The sequence below is a fragment of the Scylla paramamosain genome, chromosome 5 (genome assembly GCF_035594125.1).
Source record: "Scylla paramamosain isolate STU-SP2022 chromosome 5, ASM3559412v1, whole genome shotgun sequence".
NCBI lineage: Eukaryota > Metazoa > Arthropoda > Malacostraca > Decapoda > Portunidae > Scylla > Scylla paramamosain.
The window spans coordinates 34475376-34500055 of record NC_087155.1 but is presented as its reverse complement, the minus strand read 5'-3'; the positions used below and the strand labels follow the sequence as shown (position 1 = coordinate 34500055).

General features: G+C 44.8%; 1 protein-coding gene and 1 long non-coding RNA gene across 3 annotated transcripts in view; one reads left to right on the top strand and one right to left on the bottom strand.

Annotated features, from left to right (window-relative positions):
- LOC135100882 (uncharacterized) overlaps positions 1 to 24680 on the bottom strand; it is a 45311-nt gene that overhangs the window by 13917 nt on the left and 6714 nt on the right. The window lies entirely within an intron of this gene.
- The window catches only part of LOC135100881 (protein inscuteable homolog), a 118996-nt gene that overhangs the window by 89633 nt on the left and 4683 nt on the right, over positions 1 to 24680 (top strand). For both annotated transcript variants that reach the window (XM_064004412.1, XM_064004411.1), the window contains exon 2: positions 226 to 1520. In XM_064004412.1, coding sequence (XP_063860482.1) covers positions 226 to 1520 — 1295 coding nt within the window. The remainder of the gene's footprint in view (positions 1 to 225; positions 1521 to 24680) is intronic.

Sequence of the window (24680 nt, the reverse complement as noted above, 5' to 3'; positions counted from 1 at the left end):
GAGGAGGAGGAAGAGGAGGAGATGATGGTATTGCGTAGTATAGAAAAGCCTGGGCCTGTGACATCACTGTGAGGAACCCGCCACGCAATTTGCAGCCATGTGTGGCGGCGGGAGGAAGGGCGTCTCGGGAAAGAAAAAGGAGCGGCAGCAGGAAGGGCAGGAGGAGAAAGGGTGTGTTCTTCCTTTGATATAAACATTTCTAATATATGTTTCTTTCTTCCACAGGGTGCCGGATTAAATATAGGCGGGCGGAAGGAGTCTCCTGCCTCTAAATCACCCCCAAGACTCGCCCGCCCCGAGAGAGAGGCACGTGTGGGGACGCCCTTCAAGCGCAGCAGGTCCAAGGTGTTCTATGCCTCGCAGGCCGATGAGGTCAGCGACGGCGGCAAGACGGTACGTAAGGATCTCAGCTTCAGTCCGCCCTGCATCCCCACCAGCGTGGAGACTCATGATGCCAAAACTACGCCCACCTCAGAGGCAGCTCTTCTCTCCCGGAGTCTTCACGCCTCCAGAAGTGCTCCCACCCTCAGGGACACGGCCAGAAGCGTGGCCACCTTCAGAACCACACCCACGAGAGCCAGCGCCGTGCTCAAGTTGAGTCCAGCCTACAGGAGCTCTTACAAATCTGGAAAGGACAGGAGCGAGACCTGTGAGGCGCCCATCCTGGAAGAGGTGTGCAGTTCTGGCGAAGAGGCAGGGGAGGGAGAGGTGTCCCCCGAAGGGTCTTTCCGGGGCTCCCTAAGAGGCTCTCCCTCCCACCGCTCACAAGACTCAGGTTATTCAGACTCTGGCGAGTCCACCAACGCTCACACGGACAGTGACGGGTCTCCAATCACGCCTCCCAACATCAAGCATATCAGCCGCGTCTACTTCAGGGACAGTGTCGAGGAAACGAATCTCTTCAGCGGCAAGAAAGGCAGTCCAGTAGAGAGATCAGAGCAAACCACGAATTCAGAGGCCAGTAGTCCAAGCAGCCGCAGCTCTTTCCTGGACAGCCCAGCCAGCAGCCAACCCAGCCCCTCCAGCGACATTACCGGAGGCCATGAAGAACTTTCGGAGGAGCTTGAGCACAAGAGTCTCCTTGAGACGGTGGCGAGACACACCGGTGCTGTCAGGAAACGCAACACCGTCACTTCCGGTACAACATCTGCAAGGAGAACAGCGTATCGACGCAGCGTCAGCAGCGACAAGCTGCAAAGCGACCAAAGAAACGATAACCGTCGACCGGCACCATTGAAGGCCAGACGTCGATGGTCAGTAGCTGACATGCAGCAGCAGCAGCAGCAACAACAGGTGGTGGCATCGTCGGGAGAGACCTCGTGCGGCGCCTCAAAAGGCACCACCAACTGCGAGCTGCCCATCCAAAGTCACGGCGGGGTCAGCGGACGGGTGGGCGGTGCCGCTTCGCTGGATGCCCTGGATGATCCCGTGCCGGCCTGGCGGGTGGCTGGCGATGCCCCGCGGCCACACGTCGCTCGCAGAATCAGGATACACCCCACGGCCGTGGCGCAGGAGATGAAGTGAGTGTTGACTGTGTGTGTGTGTGTGTGTGTGTGTGTGTGTGTGTGTAGAAAAAAAAAAAAAAAAAAATATATATATATATATATATATATATATATATATATATATATATATATATATATATATATATATATATATATATATATATATATATATATATATATATATATATATATATATATATATATATATATATATATATATATATATATATATATATATATATATATTACAAAATAAAATGTCTGAAGTAAATCATGACTTGCCGAGTTAACAATTCCCGCAAAAACTGGTGGGCAATATTTCCTCACCGCCCCCTTAGCGGTCACGCAGCGAACCAAGTGCATTTGATGGCGTGCGTGAGGCTGTTACGCTGAACGCTGCGTCGTGCATCCTAGTGATGCAGTGTGGTGTTGGTGCTGTGTGCCGTTAGCCAACCCTCATCTGCGTCACGCTACATCAGGTGTCTCAGCCCAACCCTTTTCCCAAGCAGGCCACCCGCGTCACGCTGCCCGCGCCTGGACCTTCCCCACCCCCAACACCACCACCACCATCACCACCGTGCCAATCTGTGTTAATTCAGAGAGCACGCCGCTCCTAACAACCTCACCCACAATTCTTCCAGCACCTTCCCGCCCACTACACATCCTTAGCAATGGGGTCACGGTGTGTGTGTGTGTGTGTGTGTGTGTGTGTGTGTTCACGTTGTACATACGCACGACAGGAAATTCCCTGCTTGCCTCCGCCACTCCCGCCACCTTCACTGCCATCGATGAGTGCACTCCTCCTTTGGCGCTACTGACCCTGAGTATTCCTATTTGAGATCCTTTCGTCTCTTTGCAATACACGTTTTCTGAACTTGACTTAATCTAACTGGTGCTTCATTGCCAGCTACAAACTGATAAACACAAACATCAGTAACCTGAAATCTTAGGGTTTATAATTGGAAATTTCTTATCACGTTTATCACCGATAACAAAGATGACGAAAATAACCATGAATTCTGATATGAACAACAAAAGATGTACGAAATAGACCAAAATAACACAAAATGAAAACTCCCAAACCCCCCAAAAAACTACCTTGGTTCATTGTTTGCGTGGGAACAGAGAACAAGATTTTGTAATGGATGCAGCCAGACAAGCAAAAAAATATTCGTCTGCGCATCGTTATAATCTTGCTCCCAATTACTGACGGGGCGAGGGAGGGAAAACGACGGCAGTGAGGGTGGTACCTGGGAAGGGCTGCGGGAAGATCATTGTGCCTCTGCGCCGCTTATATCAGGCTGTCTCTTGCACGTTTAGGCAACCTGACCTTGAGGCGGACCTGTTTCATTCATCAAAGCGAAGAAAAGACTAAAGAGCTGAAGCGATGCGTGCAACTGGGAGGTGTCTGAGGGGCGTGGTCGTGGTGGTGGAGGTGGGTGGTAGTGGAGGTGTGGAGAGGATAGAAATGCAGGCGCGCGCGCGCGCGTGCGTGTGTGTGTGTGTGTGTGTGTGTGTGTGTGTGTGTGTGTGTGTGTGTGTGTGTGTGTGTGTATGTGTGTGTGTGTGTGTGTGTGTGTGTGTGTGTGTGTGTGTGTGTGCTCGCGCACTATAATGTCATCCCACGTTCATGGTCGGCGATAAATGACTGAGAGTTACGGTCGTCGCTTTTGGAGTCCGCTTAATTATTCTTCAAGGTCAGATATATTACCTTACTGAACGCACACACACACACACACACACACACACACACACACACACACACACACACACACACACACAGTTACTAATGTGATCTGATGGCGAGGTAACTTTTCTTTCACGCGGGTCCCTTCAAGCAGTCAGTCCTCGGCAGCCTCAGATACACGCATTGAGCTCATGTCACACGATCGCTTTACTCAACGCTCTCCTGTTCACCAGTCCGCTCCTCAAGGGGGGGTTGCGACCATGTCTTATCAGCTCGAGGCAATTTGGACGTTCCGCGCTGCCATTTCTAGTTGTACATGAAAGCGGATCTGAGTCTGATGCCGTGTATGTATAAAGTCCTGTTGGCGTGAAGGTTATACGATGTTCTCTGAGTGTCTTGAAGCGCCGCTGAACTGTAAAGGGAACGTGAGACTGGGTATAATGTCTTGGCAATGTGTTTGAACCTTCCAAGAGCAGTAGCGGTGAGTGCAACTTACGGCTAAAGACTAAGGAAAGCCTCTACGTAAATTTTAGTTGCAAAAAATCTTCCTTGAAAATTTTACAGCACATAATTTCCTGCGTGACACATTCCGTAAATCTAACTTAAGGAAATCCAGTTAATCAAACGAGGAATTACGTATTTTTGAAGATCTATTATTGGTGCAATTATTAATGAAGAAATTTTCATAGGGTGATCTTGTAGTATATGTTGAAGAGCACCGTCACCAGCTACTGTTTCTGTACTCTTACTGTAACTCCCGTAGAGGAAATATAAACAGTCTGTATTCTTAATCGCTTGGAATAATATCTCAACTACTTTAAACAGGCTGTAGTGGGAATGATCAGAATTCTCAAAGGTGTTCGCATGACTTGTGATAATCTGACAAGGATTCTCCATCATCCGTAAGAAAACACCAATGAGAATCTAACCAGTCATCTCCGTAGCCTTTGAAAAATAGTCCAGATGAGCGAAGAGTGTTTAAGAATTCGTGACGTTATATAAGACAGATTGGAAGGTAGTCAGGCACCGGATTTTGCAAGTGCTTCAGTTTCCAGCATATCTACAGGAGCCCTCTATAATGAAGAATATTGGTCCAGCACACCTTGTACAATTACCATATCGTACTGTAATGATGGTGAAGTATACGTAGAGGTAGGCACACAGTCAGGCTGTGGATTGTCTGTACCCAAGAGTTTCCGGCATGACGCCAGCACGAAGCCGCACACTAACCCGCTGAACGAAAGAGAACTGGGCCCCACACGTCTTGTAATTACCAGAGCCCGTGGGAGAAGGCGTCCTGCACCGCGCCGTGGATAAACATTAACGACTGAAAAAAAAAAAAAAAAAAAACAAGGCACTGCTTTTGGGATTCAGGGCTGTACTTTTTGTGTGGGTGTGTGGAGAGCGCAAACACCACCCAGGACGTGGCTGCATTCAAAGGCGCCTGAAGGTTATTTTGACGATGAGGATAAACAGCGTCTTGTCGTGAGGCCAGCCGCCACCAGGCACTCCCCAAACACTGCCATAAATCCGCCCCTGAACGCGTAAGTTAACAGGAGAATAGAGAGGGAAAAAATTGCATATAAACACGATTTGTGGAGGTTTTGAGAAAATGCAAGAAAATGTAAAATGATTTCAAGGTTAACCAGCGCAACTTTTATTTCTTGTGTGTGTAAGTCTGTGCGTGAGAACACCTTGGATTTCCTTACTGAATGAAGTCGTGGTCTGGGAATATAACTTAATTTTCTCTGTGTACTTGAAGTTTAAAAAGTTGTATAAAATAAAGCATATAAACACAAACACTATCGTGGCTCCGCCGTGGCTCCGGGTTATCAGGTGCAGCCTATACGCCGGCGTTCTGTAGGGCAGCTTAGATCACGAAAGATTAGGTCCGGTTTGGCCTGTTTACGTGGAGGCGAAGTCGGCCCCATTATAGGCTGGCCAAGTTAGGCTGTGGACCAGACGAGGCTATAGTATTAAAACTTTTCACGCCGCCTAAGGCCACGCTGCATTATTTCCCCTTCACTTGGCGGCGATAGGATCACTGGAGAAGCAAAGCCATGGCGGACAGGCGGGAGACGAGGAGACGCGGCATAACCTGTTGAGTTATGAGACTTCGAAGACGATCGCGGCTCCCATGACCTTGCGGGGCGGGGTGAACGGACCTCTGCAAACATTGACACGCCGAAGGAAAGAAGGGAGGGGGGAGGGAAGGGCGAGCAGGGCGAGGGGACGAGGAGGGAGAGGAGGAGGTGAAATCGGCGTACCGAGACCGAGACTGCAAACATGAGCATCATCTCTGGGTTACTGGTGTTCGGCGGTCCCGAGGTCACCAGCACACTGAGGGACGGGGGGAAGAGAGAGAGAGAGAGAGAGAGAGAGAGAGAGAGAGAGAGAGAGAGAGAGAGAGAGAGAGAGAGAGAGAGAGAGAGAGAGAGAGAGAGAGAGAGTTTTAAACTGTCTGAAGTAAGAAAAATATGCTGAAAAAACATTGCAAGCAAGAGCATGAAAGGAAGAAAAGACTGCAGCAGAATCACTCATATCAGCGCAGTGCAAGACGACAAAAGGGAAAGAAAGATGATGATGACCTCGACAAGACAAGAACAACAACAAACATCCTCCTTTCCTTCACTTCCCATCTTCCCTCCATCCTTCTCATCCCTTCCTTGATAATCATACCTCTCCTCATCTCTCTCCTTCCTCTCTCTCTCTCTCATTGTAGCAACACACAAACATCCTCCTTTCCATCACCCATCCCAGTGTCCTTCCTCCTTCAAACCCTCATTTCCATCCTTTCCTTCCCTTCCTACCTCGCCTCCCTACGCTGTCAACTCCCAGTCTTACCTTCGCCAGTCCTTCCCCTATTCAAATGTAACTACTATGGAAGTATATACACATCCTAGGCTAACTCACTGGTGCCTCTGCCTGTCTTTGTCAACTCGCCCCCTCCCTCCACACACACGCAGAGCAAACCCCATGCAGCCCGTAGAGAATAGCAACGTCGAGAGAAAAGCTCAAACACAACAAAACAGTGATGGCCGCGTAAACAGCAACATGCGTCTTCTGAATGCAAATAGGATCTTTACCATGACAATATACATGAGTGTGTGTGTGTGTGTGTGTGTGTGTGTGTGTGTGTGTGTGTGTCTGTGTGTGTGTTGCTGGGGGTGGTGGAAGGGCGGTGTGGTATTCCGGGTGGTTAGGAGATGCATATCGAAATGAGAGGGTGACCTTGTCTATTCTGACCCTTCATATACCCTATTGACCTGTCCTGACCTGGCCCACTCCTCCTCCTCCTCTTCCTCCTCCTCCTCCTCCTCCTCCTCCTCCTCGTGCCTTACAGTAGTTGATAGAATAGGAATTGCCTTGGTATTTGCATTGACTCCATATACGAAAGTTAGGAGGATATACAATGTGCATCTTCTCTGACCTTTTCTTCTCCTTTTCCTCCTTCTCTTCCTTGCCGCCTTCTAGCCTGATCTCTTACAATTGGTGATAAAAAAAGGGATAATCTTTATACCTTCACAAAATCCATGCCTTTTCTGTCACTTGTGTATCCATTCACCTTCTAAGATCTCCTTTCCTTCCTGCTCCTTCTCCTCTTCCGCCTTCATACCCTTACAATCGACAATAAAAACAAAAACTACCATCATATTTCCATCGATTCCGTGTCACAGCAATACGTGGAATAAAACAAAAGTACCATTCATCCAAAACACTTCCAACAACTTGACCTTTTGACCTCCTCGGGTGCTTCCTGCCTCGGCCACTCCCTTCACACAACTGGTGGCAAAAGGAAAATAAGCGAGTCAACCCTTCATGAGCCACGTCTCGGAATAATAAGGAAATGGAAAGTGAGATGCAGTTAATTAAACACATTCTCTTTGTCGTGTGAGTCGCCTCGGGTCAGCGCTGAGGGAACGGACCGCGGTCATCTCAAGCTGAGGTGTTTAACGAAGACAAATACTCGTGAAAACGGTTGTTAGCAAGGAAAAAATACATTACAGCCACAACGGAAGGGAGCAGGAGGAAGGGAAGCAGTTACGAAGAGACAAGTTAAGGAAGGCAAAGTGAGACGGGTAAAATAAGAAAGAAATTAAAGGTTTTGTATGGTAGAAATAGAAATAGCTACAAAGAGATTTATTAAGAAAGGGAAGGTGAGAGACGGGGGGAGAGGAGAGATAAGAAAGAAATTAAAGAGTGCAGTGTAAGTAAAAAATAGTTAAAAAGAGATGAATGACAAAGAACAAAGAAAAAAAAATATATAGAAATAATGAAATGAAGTGGATTAAAAGAAAGAGAAAAAGAAAGAGAAGTTCTGCATATCGAGAAAGTGATGAATTAAGATAGAGAGAAAGGTAAAACGAAAGAAGGGAAAGAACAGTTATAAAAATATGAATTGAGAAAAGAAAAAAAAATGTGAACCTTAACAACGAATGCTGAACTGAAAATAAGAGATATTGAGAAGTGTACACAATAAAAAAAAAAGGAGGAAAAAAACGAAAACCATATTAAACGTGGTGCTTTCAGATTAAACCAAACAAAATAATAAACCTTGAAGAAATATTACGTTCAAATACGAAAAAGGAGACACAACCTTGAAAACTTGAGTAAACAAAAAGAAATAATCACATAATACTAAAAAAAAAAATGATCTTGACAGTCGAGCAAAAATGAAAAGGAGGCGATTGAACGAAATTTAAAAGGAGGAAGATGGAAGCAGCAAATTATAAAACAACACGTCACCTTCAGACAGGAAGATAAACAACATAATAGAGGCAGCGATGCATGTTAGAATAGAGTCATCGCGTTAGAAAAATAAACTTGAAGGGGATAAAAGCTACATAAATCAACAATTAGGATCAATCTTCGTCTTTAACCTGCGTCTTCTGTAACACGCGTCTCTCTTCTTCTATTATTTCCCTCTCCTATTTTTCCATCTTTCTTTTCTTTTCTCTTCTCTCCCTTCGCTTTCCCATATATTTGCTTACCTCTTCTCTTTCTTGCACCAATACCAAGCACTTCCTTTTACTGTATTTTTTTTTTCATTCTCTCTCTCTCTCTCTCTCTCTCTCTCTCTCTCTCTCTCTCTCTCTCTCTCTCTCTCTCTCTCTCTCTCTCTCTCTCTCTCTCTCTCTCTCTCCTGCAAACGTGACTTATTAACGTGTCTTTTAACCGTCCATTCCTTTTCCAGCTCGTTTAGATGACCGTACACCGACACACACACACACACACACACACACACACACACACACACACACACACACACACACACACACACACACACACACACAATATCCACTCATAAACTAAATGTGACTTGGTAAGCTATGAATGCACCTCCTCCTCCTCCTCCTCCTCCCGAAGGATTCACGGGGTGCGCCTCGTGACAAGAGCGGAAAGGGCGCACGTTCTCACCCTTCCATCACGCAGGACAGGGCAGGAGACGGGGCACACAACGGGGACAGGGGGGAGAGATGGGATAGGAGGGAGTGAAGGAAAACGTGAGGGAAGGGAAGCAGAATAGCATGGGGGTAAGAATGGGAGAATGAGAGAATGGGAGAAGCACAGAGGGTCGCTAACGGGCGTGAAGATGCATTGGAGGTTGAGAAACTAGTAAGGAAATGAGAAAGGGGAGGAAGGGGGCATTGAGAAAGGGAGGGGCATTTTTCCCGGGACTCTGAGCTGCAGGGGAAGTGGTGAGGTCGCTGGGCGGTGGAGGGCGTGGCTAAGCAGTGCAGTGTTCCTTCTAAGAGCGAGTCCTCAGGCTACCCAGACACGCAGCCCCGCCAGGCGTCCCCGGGGCCACAGTGGGGTGTGTTAATGCATCCGAGGCCGCGGTGGTTTTATTAGTGAGGTTATAAAGTCGAGTACATAAAGAAAAAAAAAATATATATATAGGATGTTGAATAAAATAAGTGCTACATTTCTTATTTTCCCTGAATTGACTGTTAAATTTGTGGACTTTTTCCTTACAGCCAACTTGTGAATCTTTCTGTTTTATTTTGCAGTGATAACGTTTGCCTAATCGATAATTCTTAAGCAAGTTGTGTTACATTTAAGCGTGTCTATTAGTCTCTCTCTCTCTCTCTCTCTCTCTCTCTCTCTCTCTCTCTCTCTCTCTCTCTCTCTCTCTCTCTCTCTCTCTCTCTCTCTCTCTCTCTAATGCGGAAGTTACGTACAGCGGAGGTCCTCGAGTCACCTTGCAGTCACCATTGCCTTTTACGCATTGTCGCGGCCCAAGTTAATTTTCCGCACTGATGGGGTTAAGTGATCCCTTCTGGCGCCTTAACGAGCTCCTAACTGACGAATTACGACGAACAATGGAAAACAATGCGACCTCTTCACTGCACGACTCCGGGCCTCAGTTTGGGACGCTAGCTGTCTCGCGTGTGTCGTTGGGATGTCGTGTGTGCGTGGCTGTGTGGATGCAAGTGGTTGGGTGGGTGTGCGTGTGCGGTGGTGGTGACGGAAAAGACATGCAGGAAGGATGTAGGGGAAGGGAAGGAGGATGTGCGTGGTAGGCTCATAAACACACACTTGTCTCGCTCATCGTGTCGTCCCTGTGAACTGCAATGCGTTTGACTCCCACCTAAAACACGTAATTAAGAGGTGACTTACCTAACCTAACCTAACCTACGCTAACCCCACTTGGAGCACAAACTAAGTAGGAGGTAACCAATCCTAACCTCACCGAAGCCAACCCACTTGAAGGACAAAATAACCAGTTGACCTAATCTAACTTAGCCTAACCTAAACTAACCCCATCTGGAGCTGACATAACATTACCTAACAAAAATTAACCTGACCCAACCTTAGTTAACGTTATCCATTTGAAGCACAAAATAATGGGAATTACTAACCTAACCTAATCTAACTTAACCTAGCCTTACCCAAGCTAGCCTTAACTGGAATGCAAAATTAGTAGAAGCTGAGTGAACCAATCTAACTTGACTTAACCCCACCTTAACCACAAAATTAGGCAATGACTTAGATAGTTGACATGAGAGATGTTTTCCTTTTTTTCACTCTAATATAAGTAACATCACCATTTTAGAAAGTTCAATGACATTATCCATCATTTCTCGACTTTTTTTCCTCCCGTATGACTTAAACTAAACCCGTCCTGCTGCCCCGCCCCGTCACCTCAAGGGTCGTGCGCTGGATTCTCCAATAAGCGGGAGGCAGCGCGTCAGCAAGGCAGAACACGGAGGAAAAGAGGAAAACGTGCGACACATGAATTGGTGTTTGTTATTCAGGAAATGAGAGAAGTTGTCAGAAAGAGAGAGAGAGAGAGAGAGAGAGAGAGAGAGAGAGAGAGAGAGAGAGAGAGAGAGAGAGAGAGAGAGAGAGAGAGCGCATCTTTAATATATTCAGCTTATGGTTTTGCAAATGGATGAGTTGCGGTCTAGTGAAGATTATAACTGTAATTAAATTAAATCATTTATAAGAGACACGGACTGGCAGGCAGACAAGCAGGCAGACAGGCAGACAGACAGACACTTAAATGACCATCTGCCTGCCTTTCTCTTTCTACTCTGACTGGCAATCATTTACACAAATGCATTGCATAATTGTACGTGTGACTTACGTATGTATGTATGTATCCATGTTTGAATGGATGTGTAACTGTATGTACGTTTGTAACTATTTATAAATTAATGTATTTTATGAAAGTATGGGTGCATGTAGCGTAAAGTCTGGCTTCTACTAGTATATTGGGTTCTTTAAATGGTGATTGAATTTGGACAAAAGTACATTTCTTTAATACTTCTTTAAAACTTTTACATATATAATAATAAGTTAGTAAAATGTTGTTCCTACTACTGCTTAAGCCAATAAACTGCTATTGCTACTACTACTCAAGCAAATAAACTTCTATTACTGCAACTCCTCCTTTTTCAGTTATTATCACAACTATTACCTGGAAATGTATGTATGAGTGCGTGTCCGCCCTATCAACATTCCCTCTCCTGTAGTACCCGTGGCGGTGCCGTGCCCCCGAGGCCCTGCTTTGCTCCAAGCCTTTCTGCACCACAGGCAGCGACCCACACTCAACGGAGGATGACAAGTCGAGAATATTTACCGAAATAATTGACCATAAAGACATTTTTTTCCATAATTTCACGGCTTGGCACGATGGCCGCCGATGATGCGAAACCAATCCATAATTACCAAAGGTCCATCTCCATTCTTCTAAAGCTCACCACCGCAGCTTTCTCCTCATGAACTTTCAACCTTAATGTTCGTGCTCTTTAACACTATGTTCCCGCTGGAATTGGCCCGTTGAGGAGGAAAGTTATGCCGGGGCAAGCTCTCCGCAGTAACTCCTAGCCCGCCCTATGTATGGCCAGCCGCAGGATGATGGGGAGCGTCAGGAGCCGTATCGAATAGAAATTACAAGTATCCAGACCTTAACGGGACGCCACGAGACTGCCGGGATAACAACTTAATTGGACACTAAAGTATTCTCAGAGGAGGAGATGCTTTGTTGTAAGGAGTTGGAACATTGGCACCATATATTCATTTATATTACAACAGGTTATGAAACTATTGTTACTTATTTATTCACCTTTTCAATTACTTATTTAATGTGATGGGTAAAATATTCGTACCGTATTTTCTATCTTCTTAAAACAATGGATTAACTATTCGTTTTTTAATTGACTTTTTTTTTCTTAGCTACTTACTGGGGAGTGAAAATAGTTCCCTCGCTTTCTTTTATATATTATATTACTGAGATGTTAGTTTTCGGGATATAAATTTTGGAAACACAATTTTTGGGAATACTGTTATGAAGAGGCGATAATTTGGGGGATATCTGGTGTATTTGCTTTTCTATGGGGACCTTATTTTAGTTTATTTAATTTAAGGATATAGTAACTTGAACAACACAAATTATATGCATTTTTTTTTTTTTTTTCATTTTTAACTGTTTCCAGGGATACTTTTTTACAACACACTTTTTTTACTTTTTTTTATTTTTAGGCACTTTGATGTGATAGTAATACTAGTTTTTAGTTGGGGGGTACTTTGGGGGTAAAACAGTTAAAATGCAGGATACTAATTTTTTGATAATACCAAACTTTGTACGGTCCTTTTTCTTTTTTTTTTTCTTTTTTCCAGAGCAAACATTTATTTATTTTTTTAAGAAAGTATCACAATCACTAATACTGTTTTTTGCGTTTTGGTCAATATTCATTTAAGAGATGATAATATTCAAATACAGTCATCTAGATATTCGTATTAGTATTTGTGGGACATTGCTTTTAAAAGGGAATAATACTTAGTAATCCATAAATTATAATATCAAGTGACACAGCACCCTCAAGATCCTCACTTAGCGCATTATGACAAGACGTTAAGGTGTTGAGCTGCACATATATTGTAAAGTTTTCCTTGTCGCGAGTCGGGAAGCATTAAATAATCCCCTGGTGTAGCGTGTTGGACGTGAAAGATGAGTGTGCAAAATCACTTGTTGTTGAATCGTTAACTAAAATAGATGATCCACACGCACACACACACACACACACACACACACACACACACACACACACACACACACACTTAATAAGGGAGAGCATGAATCTATAAACAAACTTGACGGGGAAAGAATGGAGTATGTGTCAGTGTTTTTTTTTTTTCTTTTTCTTTTTTTGTACCATGTTTTTTTTTCCTCCCCGCTTGGAAGGAGGAGGAGGAGGAGCCACATAGGTACGAGACTAAATAAACGCTGCGTCACGATGCGGAAATTAAAGTTTACGTGTATTCATTATTGTTTCATCTCCGTATCGTGTTTGTTTCGCCCTTCGTGCACACTTATTTACTTGTTTATTTATCCATGTGTCTTATTCATCTACTTTACAACTTGAATCGAATCTAGTAACGTAAGAAAACAAAGGAAGTTACAAGAATCCATCAGGCCTACACGCGGCAGTCCCTGTATACAGCACGCCTTCTTATTTCCACCTATCATCTTCATCCTTCCCTTGCATAGTTATTATCACAGGCTTCACTGCTGCCCTCACTCACTCGTCTCTCACCTGAAGGTCAAGGGAAGGAAAAACGTATGAGAGAAGTGCAGAATAATAATGAAGATTGCGGGTCTTATACATGCTAATGATTTTTTCTTATTAGCATGGGAAAAGGGGAAAAAGTATTATGATCCTCGACTTGAAGGTCACGGGAAGGAAAAGTAAGCATGTGAGGATAATAATAATAATAATAATAATAATAATAATAATAATAATAATAATAATAATACGTGTTGGTCTTATACATATGTTGTCCATGTTTGAGATTACTTTTTTTATGAATACTTAAGGGAAAAGAAATATGAGATGTTTGCAGATTTCGGGGCAAACTGTTAAAGTATTGAGACTAACGACAAATTTTCTCAGCATGTGGAATAGTATGCCGAGAGGATAATGGTTATAATTGTTGGTCTGATACATGCGTCGTCCATGTTTATGATTACTTACGAATGCAGGAAAGGAAAAAAAATGCATAGGATCGAAGACTCTGATGATTCTCGAAATGATGCGGGAGCCTGGTGACGTCCCGGGAATGTTGATGGTCGCGGCAGGAATGTGTGACGTAATTATGCAACCACGTCGGGCAGTCGTGTATTAGTGCAGCCCTTCCGCTGAATTAATGTAAGCTATGTTTATTACACTACTTATACAGATGCATAAATCTACCGTGTTCTCTCTGTTCTCTCGCCAGTCCCGTCACTGTTGATACATATGCTGACACTTGTTCAGTTTCAGTAGGGCAGTGTACATTTCGTTCACGATCATCAGTGTTAATACTCACACTAGCAGTTCTTCCCCCTTGATTGTTAGTGTTGATTTCACTGGAAACTGATATTTAAAATTCATGTACAACATTTCGTTCACGTCCGTCACTTTAGATACACACATTAGCCGTTCTTCACCCTGAATTGTAAGCTTTAATCTAAGTATACTTGCGTATGATTTGAAATTCAATTATTTCGTTCACGTCCCTCACTGCTGATACACGCTGCCACTCCTTCACCTTCACTGTTAACATTGATTCCACTACAGCCGCGTATGATTTAAATTTCAAGTACATCATTTCGTTTGGTACTAATATCCTTAACATTTAAAGACATGTACTCGTGCTTAGTCAGAATAAATTAGAATAAAGGTTCAAGAATAATATTTCACTGACAGTCGAGGACAATGTTCTGGGCAACCAACTAGAAATGCTTCATGTTTGATAATTAGAGGTGTTACTAAAAAAAAAAAAAAAATCACGGATATATTTCTGGTTATGAAGGCAAATAAATAGTTCAAATCTTGTCGCAATATTCTGAGCAACTAATAAGAATGACTTCATCTTAAATAATTATTGAAGATTGTTACACTGAAGGGCAAATAAATCAGATCACACCTTTCTTTTTGCCTTGTGCTCTCATTGTGATTAAAGTGTAAAAATTATTTATTTAAGGAAAATACTTCAATATTCTATACTTCACTCTTATGGAATCTTCTATGCACACAAAACGTATTACGTGTTTCAGCTCATCCGGGTTTCACAAGCACAACAGGTTCAGTAATTTAACTATGCGCTATGCAGAGTGACTGGCGATGTGATAGAACTCAAGTACACATCGCTGCTGTTCCCTGCATAGCTCCGGTGGACGAGGAGAAACTATGTGAGAGACTGAGGATGTTGAAGAGATCGAAAGGTATGATAAAAGAAAATGAAAGTGAAAATGGAGAAGTGATAGTCATTCAAACATAATTAATCATGAACATTGTATACGCTCATAACATAATAACAAGTCAGGAAATTAAAATGAACTACCTGATTGAATGTGGCAGGAAGGCATGAAAAAACTGGGAACAGTAAAACACGAAATTATTCTTCCTAGAACAACGATTAACTTCCTTTGGATCAGTGTAAACGATTCCCTATTTTTTTTTTTTTTTTCCCAGAGCATTTTTCTTATTTCCTGGGCATTCATTCACTCGTCCCTTGCTCCTCTATCTATGGAATCTAAATTCTCCTTTCCTTCCCTTCCCTTCCTCCTCCTCCTCCTTCTCCTCCTCTTCCTCCTCCTTCTCCTCGCCTCCTCCCTTGCCGCGGGTCCATCCTGGTGTTCCATTGTAACAACAACAATGGACACCAACTAAGGTGCTGTTTGCTCTGGTTTATAATGAGTCTCCCTACCTGGGCAAGCTGGGGAGGGGAGACGCAAGGAGAGGAGGGGCAGCAAAGGGAGAGGAGTAAAGAGGAAGAGGGACGACCCTTACCTGATCTCCCTCCTCCTCTGCAACCCCATAACCACCATCCCTACCACTATCATCAGAGGTACACGCAACCACCAACAAATAGCCCACCACTATTAACCACCATCACCACCACATTCAGCCACCCCCTAACAGCACGACCAGTACTACGCTCACCACGGTCTGCGGGCGGTGGCGTGGCGTGGGCGTGGGAGGGAAGGAAGGAATGAGGTGGTGCAGTGAACTTTGGGCGTCCTATCACTGGCCAGAGGCGATTCCTCCTCCTCCTCCTCCTCCTCCTCCTCCTCCTCCTCCTCCTCCTGTTGACTCGAGCGCACTGCCTAGGTAGCCCCGGGCAGGCAAACAAAAGCCAATCAGCTGCTGCACAACGCGACTCTCCGGAACGTTTAGCAAAGGTTCAGAAAGGAGAACTGGAAGACGCGAATAAAGCCGCCTGTCCATCTCTTTCGCCGCGGTAACTCTTCCTCCACCGCAGCGTGAATGGAGCTGAATCAGATATCATGCCTACGCCGCCATGCTTCGCCTCTGGTTGTATCCGTTTCTGTGGCCAAGGCTCTACACTAAATCTTAGGAACAGCAAACGTTTTATGTTCTTAACTGAACGTATTCTTAATCAAATGCACCAGTTAATAGTCTCAAGTAATCAGTAATTTCTCACTGATGGTAAAACCTCAACTAACTCGCATCATACTCGTATTTACAAACAACCCCGACAAAAAAAAAGTGCAAGTAAAGAAATAACGATCATAAATCCAGCAACTCTCACACTCAAGAGAGAGAGAGAGAAAAAAAACAAACTTAGAGACAACCAGAACACTCGCAATCAGTAAAGCCCGCCCTCTATCAACAGTAACCAGCCTGCCTCCCCTGTAGTACCTGAGGCTGCTCCTTGTCTCCCACCCTCACCTATAACTAAACATCCTTAACCTCCTCAACATTACCGCCAAACACCGATGTTCAGCTACCAGTTACTCGCCTCTCGGAATGCACCAATCCGCCACTCACTCACCACCACAAGTTAGGCAGTCTGGTGTACGTACAATCAGGCTGTAATCACTATATTCCTGCCATTAACCACAAACAACCAATCGAATTTCAGGAGCCACAGTACATACAATCATTAAGACCACAGCCACCCTAATTATCCAAACCTTAACCCATCACCTCTCTCCCTCTCTCTCTCTCTCTCCTGTGCTCTCACTCTCGGCTCTCCTCAGCAACACTACACAGTCCCCCAGCCACTTCCAAGTCATCCTGTTGCTACCACTATCAAGCGATCGTGTCTGGAGGGGAGGAGAAGCAGCGAAGAAGATGAACTGAAGAAGCTGGTGGAGGAGGAACTTTGGGATGACTGGGGGAGTTGAACGTGTGGCCTTGACCCTCGGATTCCCAGCGGCTTCAGGTCACGAAGAAGAACGGGGAGGGAAGGAAGGGAGAGGAGGGAAAGGGGACTAGGAAGGAGAGGAGTCAGGGCTGGATGTGAGCCAAGAGATGAGGAGAAAATACTGCAATTAGTTAATGACAAAGCGAAAGGTGTAGAGAGAGAGAGAGAGAGAGAGAGAGAGAGAGAGAGAGAGAGAGAGAGAGAGAGAGAGAGAGAGAGAGAGAGAGAGAGAGAGAGAGAGACAAAGCGAAAGGTGTAGAGACAGAGAGAGAGAGAGAGAGAGAGAGAGAGAGAGAGAGAGAGAGAGAGAGAGAGAGAGAGAGAGAGAGAGAGAGAGGGGGGGGGGGGGGGGAAGCGGAAAGAAAAAAAATGTGAGGCTGATTACACTTCCAACACACCTGAGGAGTTAAACTAATTAATTCCAGGTACTCGGACGGCCACACACACACACACACACACACACACATTTTTTTTTACCATCACCAGGCCTGTGTGTGTGTGTGTGTGTGTGTGTGTGTGTGTGTGTGTTACGCGGGGCAGTCAGTGAATCAGTCAGTCCGTCAGTCAGCAGCGCAGCGGCGGCGGGAGGCACAGCGGCGACTCACTATAGTAAAACCTTGAGCCTCGGATGACAAGCCAGGCAGGTGAAAGCGTCCATTAAGCCATGACCAATGTTTTATAAGACGTGTTTACCCAAGGGGGCGTTCCGGTCCGGTGCCCTGCCGCGGATCCCTGACCCCCCCACGCCTTCACTTTCTCTGGGATCGTCTTCATCTAGGCACCGTGGCTTACCTCTATACACAGTGCCCGGCGTGACCTAGTGAGCACGTCGACACCTTCTGCGTGAGGGTAGTGATCATGGTCGGAAGTGGTGGTGGTAAAGGTAGTGGTGGTGTCAATTTCACAACTAGTCTTGCTTAGTCTTGCTTCCCATGCTTAAACAACCTTCTGTTCCTAATTTCTCCTTTCTGTAACATTCCTTAACCTCTTGTTTTGCCTTTGATTCAGTTTGGTGTAGCGCGCGTTGGTGTTTTGTGTATCTGTCTTTCTCTTCTCAATTTCTCGCTTCCTGCTCCGCCAGCCGTCCGTCCTCCTCTCCCTCAGGCCTACACATCCTCGCCCCCGGCCTTTGCCTCTCACTCAAGGCCGCTCAGCACCTTCACACCGACCTCTCGACCTCTGCCGCACTACCTCAGCCTCGATCCCTCATGAGAGATGGCCGACCTTTGAACTCTCCTGTAGTGGTATCTCTTTATATATTCTCTCTCTCTCTCTCTCTCTCTCTCTCTCTCTCTCTCTCTCTCTCTCTCTCTCTCTCTCTCTCTCTCTCTCTCTCTCTCTCTCTCTCTCTCTCTCTCTCTCTCTCTCTCTCTCTCTCTCTCTCTCTCTCTCTCTCTCTCTCTCTAAGTGACATCCATCAGTCTCTCCTCCTATTCACCTGTCACTCATCAGAATACCTGACCACTTGGCTATTTACCTCACTACATGCCCCCCGTCCACCTATCACAGCGACCCACATACCCACTCATCCATCCACTTCACCATCTGTCAACCCACTCACTCACCCACCAGAATCATCATTAAATCCCTGAGTCACCTACCGAACTACCCACCTGCGCCCACCTGCACGCCCACCGCCCACCGCCCACCACCGACACGCACATCCCGCTGTTTGGAAGGACAGAAGTACGTGGCCAGCGGCGAGACCACAAGAAGGAAAGTGCCGCCACCATTTCCTGAGCGGCTGTGGAATGCGAGCGGCTCCACTAATTGAAAAGTGTTGAGTTCTCTCCCACTCACCTGACGTAATTCAAAGGGCATAAGGAAAACGAAGAAGAGGAGGAGGAGAGACAGAGAGAGGACGAGGATTAAAAAAAGAGGAGCAGTAGGAGGAAAAGTAATAAAAGGAAGAGAGAAGAATGGATACCTGGATACCTGTCTCGCGGTCTGTTACTACCCAGAATGCACGATACCCGCAAGTTGCCTCTCGTTCCTCGGAATATCAGCCTCTGTTCTTGGGATTTTTTTAAGACGACCTCGCCTGGACGTCCCGGAGAACCTCGAGGCGGGGAGAGAGACACGCTGAAATTTATGAGTTTCGTGTCGTCAGGGAAGTTTGGGAGAGAACATGATTGATATAATTTAACACAAACACACTTACACACATTCTCATTCTCTCTCTCTCTCTCTCTCTCTCTCTCTCTCTCTCTCTCTCTCTCTCTCTCTCTCTCTCTCTCTCTCTCTCTCTCTCTCTCTCTCTCTCTCTCTCTCTCTCTCTTACAACTTCCGCCCCATCGTAGACAACATGAGTGATTAATTTGATTACAGATGCAACCTTCTCTAGACCACAACTCATCCATCTGCAAACCATAAGCTGAATAGATTAAAGATAGTTCTCTCTCCCCCTCCCCGTTCTGTCTCTCTCTCTCTCTCTCTCTCTCTCTCTCCCACGTACACAATATGTGAGGCAAATCCCTTCCCTTTCCTTCCCAGTGCAGGCGTACAGTACATACATTCCTCCCTTCCATCACCAGAGCTGCGTGTCCCTCGGCCTCCGTTGCTATATACAGGCCTTCCCAACAGCTTCCCCACCTCAACCCCGCCACAATCCACTTAAAATACCGCCTCCCCTTTCTGGTATGTCCCTCCGTCCCTCCCTTCCCTTCCTCATCAATACCTCCACTCCTTCCCTGCCACAACCTCTATCCATCCATCCACCTGACTTCTCTTCCTCCTCCTTCACAACCAGTACATTAACTCGCTTAGCATTTATTGGCTTTGGCCTAGGGGATAAAAAAATGAGTGAAAAAAATGGGCCCCAGTACATCAAAAATGGAAATACACTATGGCGAGGAGTCTTTATGGTACCAGACGACTTAAAGCCCGGCGTAGGATAACAGGGTGCGGCCTGCCACGCAAATACGAAGATTTAGTTACGGTTAAGTGGAGAATCTGAATACCCGAGCCAGCAACAGGAGCAACAAGAGGAGCACCACCACCACCAGCAGTAAGAAAAGAAGAGAGAGGATGGAGTGGACTGGAGTAGAAGGAGGGGAGATAGAAAAGGAGAGAGTGAGGGTGGAGACGACGGGGACAGGAGAAGAAAGGGAGGTACAAGAAGGACTGGAGATGAGGAAGAGTAGCTTGATAAGTAGAGAGAGAGAGAGAGAGAGAGAGAGAGAGAGAGAGAGAGAGAGAGAGAGAGAGAGAGAGAGAGAGAGAGAGAGAGAGAGAGAGGAGAGAGAGAGAGAGAGAGAGAGAGAGAGAGAGAGAGAGAGAGAGAGAGAGAGAGAGAGAGAGAGAGAGAGTGAGTTACCACTGCTACCTTCCGGACTGAAAACCAACGTTATTTTTCCCTATGTACGTTTCCTTACTGGTGACAGGATTGGAGGGAAAAATGATGAGAGATGGGGTAAGTGGCTTTAATGAAGAAAAGAGACAAGGTCGTAATGAAGGAGTGAGGAGAGAGAAGAAGAGAATGAAAAGGAACTAGTCACGTTTATAGAGTAGAGGGAGGAGGAGAAATGGGACGGAAAGATGACATACGGAAAGGGGAGATGGGAAGGGGAAGTGAATGAGTAGCAATTATAGGAAAAAAAAAGGTTTGTGAGCAGCGGGGGATAAATGTTATACCGTAAAGGGAAGAAGGAAAGTGGTGATAGAAAAGGTAGACGGAGGGATAAAGAAAAGAAATAAGAAGTCAAAACAAATAAGAGAAAAGATGGGAAGGAGAGCTACATACGTCGAAGAGAAGAGGAAGAAGGAAGAAGAAAGAAAGGAGAACCACACAAGTCAGGTACGAGAGAGGAAGAAGAGAATAAAAAAAAAAAAAAGGAAAGTCATAAAAGTCACACTATCAGATTCATAGCGAAAATAATTGATTTAGATTCATGATTCAACCTGAAGGAGAGGCGTCAGTTCGTACCTTGCGTCACATTCAACTTTATATATATTTATTTTTTTCCCCCACCACAGGCGTCTGGCTATTAATTGAGGCAGTATTTACGACGAAACCGAGGCGGGCGAAGATCGGAAAGGACGGAGGATGGAGACCAGTTGTAAAATGCCATCGTTTATTTGTACATTTAGTTCTGTATATATTTTTTCCCCTCTCTCCCTCCTCCCGACCTGTCATCTGAGTTTAATTGTCACCGAATAAAAAGTTGCCGGGTCGCGCAGTGTGACAGGCGAGGCTGAGCAAACTAATAAGAGTTTGTTGGTCTGCTTTCTGGCCGCTCGCAAACACGGTTTCGACTTTGATGGGAGGCTAAGGGGCTTCTTCCTCAGTCATGTGTGCGTACCTTGTCATTAGTCCGTGTGTGTGTGTGTGTGTGTGTGTGTGTGTGTGTGTGTGTGTGTGTGTGTGTGTGTGTGTGTGTGTGTGTGTGTGTGTGTACATAAGTGTTTGTCACATTTTTTATTCCTCACATTAATTAAAAATTTCTACAAACTCTTTCCAAATTTCCTCATACTTTCGAAAATACCCACTCAAATTCATTGAAGACTTCCTCACATACGCCCAAACCACCCTCATACAACTAAATCTATAAATAAACATTCATTACTACTATTCCCTCACTTCACAACTCACCATGCACTCACCACCACCACCACCACCACCATCCACACTCACTCATAACACAAATAAGAAAGAAGAAAGAAAGTACCAATGTTCCCCAAATTACAGTGCGGTTACAAACTCAACATTTACGCTTTACTTCCTAAAATGGATCCCCCTTAGGCGACTCCTGAAGGTGAAGAGAGTGACGGGGAGTTGAGGCTGCTTCCAGTGACCTTGGCGTCCCAATTCTTTGCTATGGGAGGAGAGGAAGACGTGGAGGAGGAAGGGTAAAAAAGGACGGCAGTAATGATAGCTTTTCCTGGTACTTTCTCACACCCTCATCACCCGTCGCTGCTATAAAGCCATCATCATCATCCCCAACGTCATCATCATCATCATCATCCCCCTGGTACAGAATCTGCTTCTCCTTCTCTTACTTTTTTTTTTTTTCCTCGTCCTCGTGCTCCTCCTCCTGCTGTTCTTCCTTTTCCTCGTCTTTTTCATCCTTCTCGTTGACGCATCGCCCTTCATTACCTATTGTTACCACAGCAGCAGCTGCTGTTACTACTACTACTACTACATCTACTACTACTACAACAACTACTACTACTACTACTACTACTACTACTACTGCTGCTACTACTACTACTACTATTACTACTACTACTACTACTTCTACTACCACCACTACTACTTCTACTACTGCCACTACTACTACTACCACTACTACTACTACTACTACTGCCACTACTAATACTACTACCACTATTACTACTACTACTACTACTATTGCTACTACAACTACTATCACTACTACTACTACTACTACTACTACTACTACTACTACTGTACATAATCCAGCACCTTTAGTCTTGCTATTAACAATAATACCATAACCACTTATTCCTTTACTACTACTACTACTACTACTAGTACTACTACTACTACTACTACTACTACTACTACTACTAGTACTACTACTGCTACTACTGCTCCTACTACTACAACAACTTCTAGCACTACTATCACTCCACCACTACCACGTCCATCAACACCCACCCTATTATCCTTCCTCCCTTGCCGGCTGTCGCTCCTGCCTCACACGTCCTCCTCCGTCTCGTCTCCTCCCTTCCTCCCTCTCCCCCTCTATCACTCCCTCCCTCGTAAGTCAGTCCCGGAGCCTCTCACTACCCACATTGCCGACACACTCGCCCATGCAAATGCAGAGGGAAGCCTGCCATCACTCACACGGCTGAGCAAACCCACCTCTGTACCTCCCGCCCTTCGCGCCCGTCAAGCCCCAGCGACATCCGTATCCTCGCCGCCTCTTGTATGATATAAGGAGAGGCAGGAAGGGATAAAGGGTGGGAAGTATCAGGAGGTTAAGTGGTAAAGGGAAGATATAATATTGATGGGTATGGGAAGGTATCGAGGAAGGGAGAGAAGGAAGAAAAGGTAGTGGTAGCAGTAGCAGCAGCAGTAGAAAGGAAGTCATAAAGGGGAAGTTGTACGTTTTTAAATCATAAAAAAAGGGAGTGTTTAGGAGTTTCTTGGGGTGTTGAAAGACGGTAGTGAGTGTGAAGTGTGAGTGTGTGTGTGTGTGTGTGTGTGTGTGTGTGTGTGTGTGTGTGTGTGTGTGTGTGTGTGTGTGTGTGTGTGTGTGTGTTTACCCTCTCAGAACACAATGGATAGGAACAGGAGGAGGAAGAATAGCAGTGAAAATAGTGCGTAGATAATACAGAATGAAGAGGAGGAGGAAAAAGGAGGAGGAAGGGAGAAAGAAGGCAGGAGGAGTGGGCGGGCCACTTAGTCTCTGTGGGTGTGGGTGTGGGCGCCAGACAAACGTAAATCGGTTTGGATAATGCAACCATGGATGGGAGGAAAAAAATTATTGCACAGTAGCGACGTCGTAAACAGGATAAATATAATAAGTGTTTAGTTCCCCGCCCTACACGTACCACTCAGATAAACGCGCGTGTAGAAGCTTATATATGTTGGCAATATTTTAGTAGCTCTTGAAGTTTACATGTAAATTCAAAAATATGAAATTACTTGTAAATAAGGGAGAAAAAAAAATTGTTGCCTGAAGATTTGAGTGAAAAATTTAACCCTTTCATTGATAAACACTTTCCTCATAAACACCTGCAACAATTCTGACGTGTATTTTCGTACTGTATTCACTTACATACTTTTGTGCCTCATGAAAGATAAACCTACCCTACTTTTTCACTTATTTTTGTACTGGAGTTACTGAGATACATTTATACTAAGGAAAAGATAAATTTAACCTCTTTTTCTCTCTATTTCTATACGTACGTCTCCATTCAAACTCCCTCTACAGCACTTTGAATGTTAACGAAGAACGACCGTTGCAGTCAAAGAGTTAAATGCAAAGCGGGAAAATATTATTACACTCTTCACAGACACACAAAAACAGGCAAGGCTGAGTAGCATCCTTCAGTATCAAGGTGAAAAAAAATACAGGTTTTGCATGAGCGGACTCCTAATGATGCAAGCACAGCCACACCATTGTTGATGCTGCTATTATTTCGAGTGCAAGTTTAGTACGTAATAGTTATGGTAGCTGTAGCTGTAGTAGTGGCAGCAACAGTAGTAGTGGTAGTAGTAGTAGTAGTAGTAATAGAAGATGAAGTAGTAGTAGTCGTACTAGTAGTAGTAGTAGTAGTAGTAGTAGTAGTAGCAGTAGTAGTAGTAGTAGTAGTAGTGGTAGTTCCTGTTGTTGTTGTTGTTGTTGTTGTTGTTGTTGTTGTTTTTGTTGTAGCAATACCAACAGCAGCATTAATAATAATAATAATAATAATAATAATAATAATAATAATAATAATAATAATAATAATAATAATAATAATAATCACCCGATGGCAAAGGAAGCAAAATACTAAGACAAATTTAAAACAAATACGTACATTTAAAAAAAAGAGCAAAACCAGAGAGAGAGAGAGAGAGAGAGAGAGAGAGAGAGAGATTCAAGGTCGCTCCAGATTCCGCACACAAACACACACACACACACACAAGTGGAGGAGGGACAACACACAAATCCCCCTCATTAAGTGCTTGGCCTAATAACACAACCATGACTATTAAATGGGTGGAAACAAGGTCACCCCAACACTGCCTGGGGATCCAAAACACATTCCTTATTTTGACAGGCATTTCAGTTTGAAAATTTTCGTCTACCTGTCTCTCTCCCTGTTCATGTGATTTTTCCCTCGATGTATCGTATTTTCATTATTTTTTACTGTTA